At 46.1% G+C, this 11,038-nt stretch overlaps 1 protein-coding gene across 1 annotated transcript; it reads left to right on the top strand.

Annotated features, from left to right (window-relative positions):
• The first annotated feature begins 206 nt into the window (after positions 1-206).
• IL9 (interleukin 9) lies at positions 207-3,048 on the top strand. Its single transcript, XM_052642431.1, has 5 exons — positions 207-320; positions 436-471; positions 556-588; positions 1,569-1,700; positions 2,938-3,048. The coding sequence occupies exons 1-5, from the start codon at positions 207-209 to the stop codon at positions 3,046-3,048; spliced, it is 426 nt and encodes a 141-aa protein (XP_052498391.1).
• Positions 3,049-11,038: the final 7,990 nt, after the last annotated feature.

Below are 11,038 nucleotides of genomic sequence, written 5' to 3'. Positions count from 1 at the left end.
GCCAAGTGACTCAGTTTGAGATATATGTATACATACACAATTTTTTTTCAATGTCAGGTGGCCCAAACTTACAGAGAAAAAGTGGGCATTGTTATCAGTTTGATGTCAGGGTTTTCCCATGTTAGTGGCTTTAAATACAACGTGATCTGAAAGCATGTGAAGGCATTTGAAATCATTTGAAGACTAAGCTCCAGCTCTGTGTCAAGATGCTCCTGGCTGTGGTCCTTGCCTCTGCCCTGTTCCTCTGCTCTTCAGCCAGCCAGGGGTGTCTCACCTATACAGGAATCAAGAACATTGTGTACCTCATCGACAACCTGCAGGTAAGATGCAAAGGCGGGGCGCCAGTGGGAAAGGCAGCTATTGAAAATTGAAGTGAAATATAAGAGGATGAACGACATACCACTCTTCATGGGTTCTTGTTTCTCTACTTTTTAGAAAGACACATCTTCAAACTGCAGCTGCAGCACCGATGTAAGTAGATGCTCTTAAGAACTTTCCAAACTGATTTTAATATTCTCATCTGGGATCTTCACATCTGAAATTCCTCTTTTGCAGGCGGCTGATTGTTTGTGTCTGCCCATTTCCTCTGTAAGTATAGTAAAAGTGAATTATCTTGATCTTGTTTTTTCTTAAGCTGTTAAGTCAAAATTGTTCTATTTGATGTATTTTAAGTAAGAAAGTGTGACTTCATTACAATCATTACAGATTAGTAACAATTTTGAAAACCTTTCAAAATCTTGAAATTCTATACTGTACACATTTCTTTGCATTTAGTCTCCTTGAGAAGTCTGAACACTTTTCAATAAAAAGAATCTTGAATGTGTTTTGAGATTAGTGGCCATGTACACAATTAAATCAGTCTGGGACTGAGAATAGAATAAGTGATGTCGTTTGTAGCGCATTGTTTTCTAATCCATTTACTGGTAACTCCAGGGCTGCAAAACAATGTAGATAAGATGACAGCCCTTTGTCCTTCCTCTGGCCTCAACTGTTCATATGCTCTGTCTTCTCCCTCTGTCTGTCCCTCCCTGCTTCTCTCCTTCCCTCCCTGTACTTCTCTTCAGCTGATTTATAGTGGTTATTGCAAGGTTTGAAGGCTGACCTCCGGGAGGATAGGGTGTCTGAGATTGCGGGTGGAGGGGAAGTAAAAAGGGTTTCCGGGGAGGAAAGCTTCTGAGGAGGAACCACACATTTATGGCCTAGCCCATCCCCTGGGTTTATAATCCACACTTTTAGCTGCTGCTGAAACAATGGTGGTGGTGGTTTAGTTGCTATGTCACGTCCAACACTTGCGATCCCGTGGATGCAAGGCTGCTCTGTCCATGGGATTCTCCAGGCAAGAATACTAGAATGGGTTGCTATTGCCCTCTCCAGGGGATCTTCCCAACCCAGGGATCGAACTCGCATCTCTTGGATGGGCAGGCGGATTCTTTACCACTGAGCCACCTGGGAAGCCCAAGTTTAGATTACACTGGTTAAATTAAAATCGCCTCTAAAAGCATTCTCTGTGATTCCTACTCAAAGCTGCCTCTAGGTGTTTCTTTTCCTAACTCCCTGTTATTCACCAGGGCAACTGCTCCACAGCATGCTTCCAAGAGGGCCTGTCACAGCTGAGCAACTCCACAGTGAGCACGAGATTCCGCCTGACTGTCAACCAGGTGAAGAGAATAGTCATAACCCTCAAGAGCAACAAGTGTGGAGTAAGTGTGTTTTTATCTGTGATGTGCTCTGGTTAGTTATTTCTGTGTGAATGTCGATGCCAACTCCACCTGAATGAGAAAGGGTGATAAGGTTGGCACTGGTAGTTCAGGGTTGATTAGAGACATCTAAGAAACCTATTCAGAACAAGAGAATTAATATGAGCTCTGCCTGGAGGCCATGGGATCCCAGAGTCAGACACAGCTGAGCAACTGAACTGAACTAAACTGCCCGGATGGCTCGTCGTTCCATCTCATTTTAAAAAAACACTCACCTCCCTGTTGGCTTTTACTTCTCTCCACCTCTTGAATAATGAAAGAATCTAGCCACATTGTAATTAGAAGCTAAATCTTGAGAATCAGGGCTATAGCCCCATACCATTCTAAATTATCCTAGAGATTCAGTTAGCTGTGTAGACGATGTGACCTGTAAGTTACAGGTTTTCTTTCCACTGAACAGGGAGGTGTTTAAAGGAAGACACATCCACATCCAGGTGGAAGCTTGTCACATGCCCTAAATGCCTGTATATATATATATATATATATATATATATATATATATATATACCCTAGACCCTGGAGGAAAGGGCAGGGGGTAAACTATTTCATTACTATTGCTACAAGGGCCCCTCCTCACTCAGTTACTGGATTGCAGAGGTTTCTGCCATCAATAGCATGCAGTTCTAAGTGCTTCATTTATACTGTTTCCCTGAATACCTGCCTTAATGACAACTGTCAGACTTACACCCTATGCTGTGAAGGAGGAAACTGACGCTCAGTGAGGTTAACTGATTTGCCCAAGGCTACATGTTTAACAAACGGCAGTGTTGAGATTTGAACTCTGGTCTATAAAACGGCCAAATCCTGTTCTTAGTCATTGTGCTATAAAACAACCTTGGAAGGACAACCAAACAGGACAACAACAAAATTTTAAGCCTCAAAGTATCTCAAGAAGACATCCTCTAATAAGATTGAGGACCCCTTGATAAGGGTGTGTGTGTGTGGCAAGCAGGCACCTGAAATCCTACCACAAAGTCAAGCATCTGTGCCACCTACACAAATGTTAGCCCTGGAGCCTCACTCATTGGCTCCTTACCTCAAGCCCCTTACTGCCTGCACACCCTTCATCCCAATGACCACCCCTCTCATGCTCACCAGGTTCTAGGCAGGGCAGTTTCTGGGGTTGCTGGGCTCCATACTGTCCTAGTCACTCTGCCTTTTTCAACTTTTATCCCCACAGTCTTTTGCCTGTGAACAGCCGTGCAACCAAACCACAACAGGCAACATGCTGACATTTCTGAAGACTCTGCTGGAAAGTTTCCAGAATGAAAATATGAGAGGCAAAGTGTGAAGCTGAAATGTTATTTATTCTATTTATTGAATTTAGAAAGCCTCCTCCTTAAGTTGTTATAATTTAAAAAATCAAATAAGCCATGTTAAATCAAAATCAGCTGTAATAATTTGTTCAAAATTTTATGTGTTTATTTTGGAATAAATAGATATGGGAGAAAAGCTCAACCTGGTCTGCAAGTGCTTATTTGTTCCTTGATGCTCAGAACAAAGAAAGCTACGAGCTCTGTCAATGAGCTGACGGGTCAAGTGAAAGTGAAAAGCGTTGATTGCTCAGTTGTGTCTGACTCTTTGTGACCCCATGGACTGCAGCCCATCAGGCTCCTCTGTCCATGGAACTCTTCCGGCAAGAACATTGGAGTGGGTAGCCATTCCCTTCTCCAAGGGATCTTCCTGACTCAGGGATCGAACCCAGGTCTCCTGCATTGCAGGCAGATTCTTTACTGTCTGAGCCACCAGGGAAGCTCCTGATGGATCAAATACTCCCGTAATAACTGTAAGGCTTATTCCCTGAACAAAAACTTGAAGCCTCACGAACTGTGTCTGGGGTTGTTAGAAAGGGTACATGGGAGTGGGCAGACAGTCTGAGGGTGTTGTAGGGGAGGCCAGAGGCAGAACTGAGGTACCCTATCTATGGGTTTTGTTGGAGGGATGTTCAGGGCACTGCCAAGGCATTCGGGGTCCTGAAAAGCCAACTATGTATCTGAAATGGGAGAAGGCAGCAGTTTGGTCAGGCCAGGAGATGAAGGACACACAAGAACGTGGGCATGTGTGTTTGTAAGAGAGGAAAGCCCTTGACCAAGCTGAAGAAGCAGATGATCTGGGTCAGAGCAGAAAGCAGAGAAACCCTGGGGTCAACATAGTCACCCACTCCCCTGAAGGAGCCTCAGTTAGCACCCACCTTCTGCCAGATGCAGTGCCAAGCTGGGGTGCAGAGCTTCATTGGGGTGTACTGCAGCAATGGTTGAACTAGGTTGTCTGGCTGCCATGGTGTGACTGTAGCTATCTGTCAACTTTATGTGTCAACTTGACCAGGCCTGGTGCCCAGATATTTGACTAAACGCTATTCTGAGTTTATGAGGGTGTTTCTGGAAGAGGTGAGCACCTGAATTGGTAGATCGGATTAAGCGGATGCTCTCCTAGTGTGGGTGGGCCCCATCCAATCCACTGAGGGCCTGAAGAGAACACAAAAGGAAAGGTAAGGAGAATTCACACTCCGCCCGACAGCTTGAGCTGGGACACTGGTCTCCTAACACTCGGACCAGGACACACCACCAGCTCCCCAGCTTCTCAGGCCTTTGACTTGGATTAGAACTACACCACCAGCTTCCTGGTCCTCCAGCCTGGAGATGGCAGAGAGGGGAACTCCTCAGCCTCCATAATTGCATTAGCCAATCCCTTATAATAAAGCTATCTGTCTATCTGCCTGTCTATCCATCCATCCACCTATCCATCAATCTTACTGGTTCTGTTTCTCTAGAGAACTCTGACTATTAAACCATCCATCTCCTGCCTGCCAATGCAGGAGATGTTAAAAAAGTGAGGGTTCCATCCCTGGGTCAGGAAGATCCCTTGGAGTTGGGCCTGGCAACCCATTCCAGTATTCTTGCCTGGAGAATCCCATGAACAGAGGAGCCTGGTGGGCTATGGTCCATAGGGTTGCAAAGAGTCAGGCACGACTGAAGCGACTTAGCATGCACACACCTTAATACTCAACCTACCCCCCCCCCCAAATCAGTACTTCTGATTCTGTTTCTATGCCACAGTGCTCACCATCTTCTAGGATGCTTTCTCGTGTACTACTTCATCATGGTCACTGTTTACTGTCCTGAGGACACAGAACTTGGTGTTGCTCACGTTTGTGTCCTGAATGCCTATCTTGGGCCTGTCCTGCTCGTGCCCTGGAGGAGGTGCTCTATAAATATTGACTGAATGGATGAAATGCCTTTAAGGTGAAAAGCAAAGGACAAAGTTGTATGTGGACAGGGAATGTGCCCACCTGTAGAAGGAATGGTACCCAGAGCATACTATACAAGCTCAGAAAGGTGAATTCCATTCAAACACCCCCAGGAGGGCCCACAGCATGGGATTCACATGGCCTAGCCCCTTGCGGGTGGCGGTGGAGGGGGCAGCCTGCCAGCATCCCTCCTGCTTGGCCTCCCTGGCTCTGTGTGATAGGCAGGAAGGAGGCAGGGTGAAGGGTCTTGGGGTTGGGGTGGTGTGGCAATCAGGATGGCTTTTTCCGCACTGCCTGAAGGCTCAGAGGCTTGGGAAGATCTTAGAGGAATCTAATCAGGGCAGTATTTTTCTAGGTACTGGCAAAATTAAAATGGTTTCTTTTTCCTATGAGTCTAGACCATCCTTCAGTACTTCTGATGTCAATAATACGTAAAGCTCAGAGCAGCAAGAGCCAGGATTCCTCAAAGGGATTTCCTCAAAGAGATTTCCATCAGTTACAATGTCAAGCAATATCCAACATGACCTGCACAACAAATAGGCCTTGGCCAGAGATGAGGTTCCCTAATGATGTGGGCAGCGTGGTCTCCGTAGCCATCCAGCATGGTTAGCAATGGGGTTGGCATGAATTTCACCCTCCACCTGCATCCAAGCCCCTCCAGCACAGGGAAAGTGGAGGAGTTTTGGCACAGGGGGGCAAAGTCAAGGGAGCTTTTTATTATTAGTGAGTCCATGGGAACATCCAATCACGACTATGTTAGTCTTGGTTTTGACACAGACAAGCTTCTCAGTGATGAATTCACAGTGCTGTGTTTGTCAAAGGGCAACAAGTTGAAAGTCCAGAGGCTTTCAGTTCAGTGCTTTAAACCTGGTCCTCCCTCAGCACCAAATGCCATCAGGCATGTTGCAGGGGACACGTACCTCCATACAGATGACAGTCACAATCTGTCGACCCTGAGAAAACGGAAAACATGCAGCAGGGGTGGGGCACAGGCTTCCTCGGGATCTTCCACAACCTTAGAATTCGGGCTCCAGCTATGACTGTTTTTAGGCGCATCTCCCAGCAGCTCCTATATGATTTCCTCCGGGAGATTCAAAGGCTGACCCCTATGTGTCCCCAGGGCTCTGCCTCTTGGCGCCCAGCTCCCAGGACTGGAGGCTGCCCTGCCGGCTGTGCTGAGGGCACAGCTCAGCTCTGGCTGCTGTGTGGGCTCCCCAGCTGGCCCGTGGAATCCCACAGAAAAGGCACCGTGGAAAAGGCCTATCAAATAATAGACTTACTATTATGTCTTAATATTACTCATGTAATATTAAGCCCTTACTCTCTATGGTCCTTATTGCAAAATTCAGACTTAAATTGAAGAAAGTAGGGAAAACCATTAGACCACTCAGGTATGACCTAACTCAAATCCCTTACAATTATACAGTGGAAGTGACAAATAGATTCAAGGGATTAGATCTGATAGAGTGCCTGAAGAACTATGGATGAAGGTTCGTAACACTGTACAGAAGGCGGTGAACAAAACCATCCCCAAGAAGAAGAAATGCAAAAAGGCAAAATGGTTGTCTGAGGAGGCCTTATAAATAGCTGAGAAAAGAAGAGAAGCAAAAGGCAAAGGAGAAAAGGGAAGATATATCCATCTGAATGGGAGAAGGAAATGGCAACCCACTCCAGTATTCCTGCCTGGAAAATTCCATGAATGGAGGAGCCTGGTAGGCTATAGTTCATGGGGTCGCAAAGAGTTGGACATTCCTGAGCGACTTCACTTTCTTTCTTTCTATAGTTCCTTTTGAAGAAGGAGATGGCAACCCACTCCAATGTTCTTGCCTGGAGAATCCCATGGGCAGAGGGGCCTGGTGGGCTACAGTCTATGGGGTTGCAAAGAGTCCAACACAACTAAGCAACTAACACACACACACACACCCATCTGGATGCAGAGCTCCAAAGAATTGCAAGGAGAGACAAGAAAGCCTTCCTAAGTGATCAATGCAAAGTAATAGAGGAAAACAGAATGGGAAAGACTAGAGATCTCTTCAGGAAAACTAGAGATACCAAGGGAACATTTCATGCAAAGATGGGCACAATAAAGGACAGAAATGGTATGGACCTAACAGAAGCAGAAGATATTAAGAAGAGGTGGCAAGAATACACAGAAGAACTGTACAAAAAAGATCTTCATGACCCAGATAACCACAATGGTGTAATCACTCACATAGAGCCAGACATCCTGGAAGGTGAAGTCAAGTGGGCCTTAGGAAGCATCACTATGAACAAACCTAGTAGAGGCGATGGAATTCTAGTTGAGCTATTTCAAATCCTGAAAGATGTTGCTGTGAAAGTGCTGCACTCAGTATGCCAGCAAATTTGGAAAACTCAGCAGTGGCCACATGACTGGAAAAGGTCAGTTTTCATTCCAATCCTAAAAAAAGGCAATGTCACAGAATGTTCAAACTACCTCACAATTGCACTCATCTCATACGCTAGCAAAGCAATGCTCAAAATTCTCCAAGCCAGGCTTTAACAGTATGTGAACCAAGAACTTCCAGATGTTCAAGTTGGATTTAGAAAAGCAGAGGAACCAGAGATCAAATTTCCAACATCCGCTGGATCACAGAAAAAAGCGAGAGAGTTCAAGAAAAACATCTACTTTTGTTTTATTGACTACGTCAAAGCCTTTGACTGTGTGGATCACAACAAACTGTGGAAAATTCTTAGAGATGGGAATACCAGACCAGCTTACCTCCCTCCTGAGAAATCTGTACACAGGTCAAGAAGCAACAGTTAGAACTGGACATGGAACAATGGACTGGTTCAAAATTGGGAAAGGAGTACTTCAAGGCTGTATGTTGTAATCCTGCTTATTTAATTTATATGCAGAGTACATCATGTGAAATGCCAGGCTGGATGAATCACAAGCTGGAATCAAGATTGCTAGGAGAGATATCAATAACTTTAGATATGCAGATGATACCACTCTTATGGCAGAAAGCAAAGAGAAACTAAAGAGCCTCATGATGAGGGTGAAAGAGGAGAGAGAAAAAGCTGGCTTAAAACTCAGTATTCAAAGAACTGAGATCATGGCATTTGATCCCATCACCTCATGGCAAACAGATGAGGGGAAAAGGGAAACAGTGATGGACTTTGTTTTCTTATGCTCCAAAATCACTGTGGATGATGACGGGAGCCATGAAATTAAAAGATGCTTGCTTCTTTGAAGAAAATCTATGACAAACCTAGACAGCATGTTAAAAAGCAGAGACATTACTTTACTCCAAAAGGTCCATAGAGTCAAAGCTGTGGTTTTTCCGGTAGTCGTGTATGGATGAGACTGAGAATGCTGAGAACCAAAGAACTGATGCTTTTGAACTGCGGTGTTGGAGGAGACTCTTGAGCGTCACTTGGATGGCAAGGAGATCCAACCAGTCCATCCTAAAGAAATCAGTCCTGAATATTCATTGGAAGGACTGATGCTGAAGCTGAAGCTTCAGTTCTTTGGCCACCTGATGTGAAGAACTGATTTATTGGAAAAGACCTTGATGCTGGGAGAGACTGAAGGCAGGAGAAGGGAACAACAGAGATGAGATGGTTGGATATCGTTAACTTGAGGGACGTGTGTTTGAGCAAGCTCTGGGAGTTAGTGATGGACAGGGAAGTCTAGCATGCTGTAGTCCATGGACTTGCAACGAGTCTGACATGACTGAGCAACTGAACTGAACTGAACTGTATGGACTGGACTCCTTGTGGCTCAGAAGGTAAAGAAGCCCAAGGAATATGGGAGACCTGGATTTGATCCCTGGGTTGATAAGGTCCTCTGGAGAAGGGAATGGCAACCCACTCCAGTATTCTTGCCTTAGAGAATCCCCATGGACAGAGGCGCCTGGAGGGTGACAGCCGAGTCGGACACGATGGAGCGACTAACACTTTCTTCCTTCTTCCTGTATGTACTAAGCATGCATTATCTCATTTGTGTTACTCGCTCCTTCACATCTGACTCTGTGTGACCTCATGGACTGTATAGATCGCCAGGTTTCTCTATCCATTAGGATTCTCTAGGCAAGAATAATGGAGTGGATTGCCATTCCCTTCTCCAGGGGATGTTCCCAACCCAGGGATCGAACCTGGGTCTCCCACATTGCAGGCAGATTCTTTACATCTGAGCATTTAACCTCCTAGTAAACAGCAGGAGACAGGTATTATTTCTGTTTTACAGATGAGGAAATCAAGGCTCAAAAAGGTTAAATGACCTTCCCAAGGTCCCATGGGTTCTGAGATTCAGAGTAGTGATCCAGCCCCAGTTGTCTCTGATTCCAAACGCTTTGCTCTCTGCATTCTGCTCATTTCTTACACTGTATAGATCAAGTTTCTATGTTGTGCTTCCTCTGATGACAGCCCAACAGTAAAACAGATTCATGATAATATGGGTCCACATTCTATTATCCAAAAACCTGGGGGCCAGAGGGTTTTCAGAATTCAAACTGTTAAGCCTTTTAGAAAGAGAATATGCTGTTCACACGCCATATATTACACAACATCCAAAGAGAGCCTGGGGTAGGATGCTGTAATTAAACACATTAATATTCTGCAAAACACACAGAGCCATCACCAAGGCAGTCAGGCTTGGCAGCCAAATGAGTCTCAACGAATCTTGGACTGTTTGGATTTCAGAAATGTGATAAGGGATTTGTGGGTGTTTCTTCAGCTCTGACCCCACTTACAGAAACTGGGGGACACTCTCTCAGCTCCTCTCTGGGCTTTGCTGGGGCACCTACAGGAGGGTCAGAGACCTCGGTAGCTCCCTGGATGGCCCACCATGAGGCATCCAGGTCACGGCAGCAGGGCCTCCCCCTCTGCTCGCCTCTCCATCCATCTGGGTTTTCTGAATGACTGGTCCCAAACACAGAGCTGTGTCGTGTTACACAATGAGGTTTACAGCCTGCAGCTTCGGAAGTGCCTCCTCAGCAACACTCACCTCACATGGGGATCACAGCAAGGACACATGCTGGCAGTTGGGGATGATTTCAAAACACAACCTAAGGACACGACCAGATGCCAGAGAAGATGGCAGAGAGATAAGCTGCAGCCCACTGTCACAGCTTAGTCACCAGCAGAGCTTTGTGGTTTCCCTTGGCTTTTCTGCAAAAGTGGTATTACCCACAGCTTGCACCCCTGCAGACAGCTCAGAGCAGGGTTCTCAGGGCTGTCTGCAGTGAGGTGCCCTGTTATAACTCTCCTTCCTGTGCCAGGGCAGTTGAGATTGATCTACAAGTCACCTTGTAGACAGGAGAAGAAGGACTAGTATTTACTGTTTACTATATATCAGGCACTTGGTGAAGGATGTTTTGTTCACTCTCTAGTTGAAACTTCATGAAGCCCATGAGGTAGGTGTGAAAAGTGAAAGTGAAAGTCGCTCAGTCATGCCTGACTCTTTGTGACCCCATGGACTATATAGTCCATGGATTTCTCTAGGCCAGAACACTGGAGTGGGCAGCCTTTCCCTTCTCCAAGGTAGGTGTAGGTAGGTTATTATGATCAGCTCACAAAAGAGGAAACCGAGGCCCAGAATGGTAATATAGCTTGCCTGGGCACACTGCTCACAAGTGGAGAAGCCAAGATTCCAACTCAGGTAACTGACTCTACAGCTACATTCTTAAATCTGACCCACAGGAGGGTGGGCCAGCTGCTTTGTTCATGTTGCCCGGTCCCTGGCGGGGCTGGTTTTCAGGAGATTCCAGACCAGGGCACGCTGCAGAGGGCCAAAGCCAAGCTCAGACACTGCTGGCCTGAGAGTTACCAGCCTACATGCACCTGTCGGTCTGTCCCTCTCTGCCCATCCGTCCGATGTGAGGCAGGAAGATACTGTACAGTCTCAGCCCTGCAATTCCTTTCCTACCTTGCTCCCCTCCTTATTCATCCCAGACCAACACCTTTCATCCTCTGGGAAGGGAGTGCTCGGCAGAACTGCAAAGACCATTCACCTATTGACAGTGTACAAACTCAGTGGTTTTGAGTATATTGACAGGGCTGGGCAGCCATC

This window comes from Budorcas taxicolor, chromosome 7 (assembly GCF_023091745.1).
Source record: "Budorcas taxicolor isolate Tak-1 chromosome 7, Takin1.1, whole genome shotgun sequence".
NCBI lineage: Eukaryota > Metazoa > Chordata > Mammalia > Artiodactyla > Bovidae > Budorcas > Budorcas taxicolor.
This window is presented reverse-complemented; position numbering and strand designations above follow the sequence as displayed.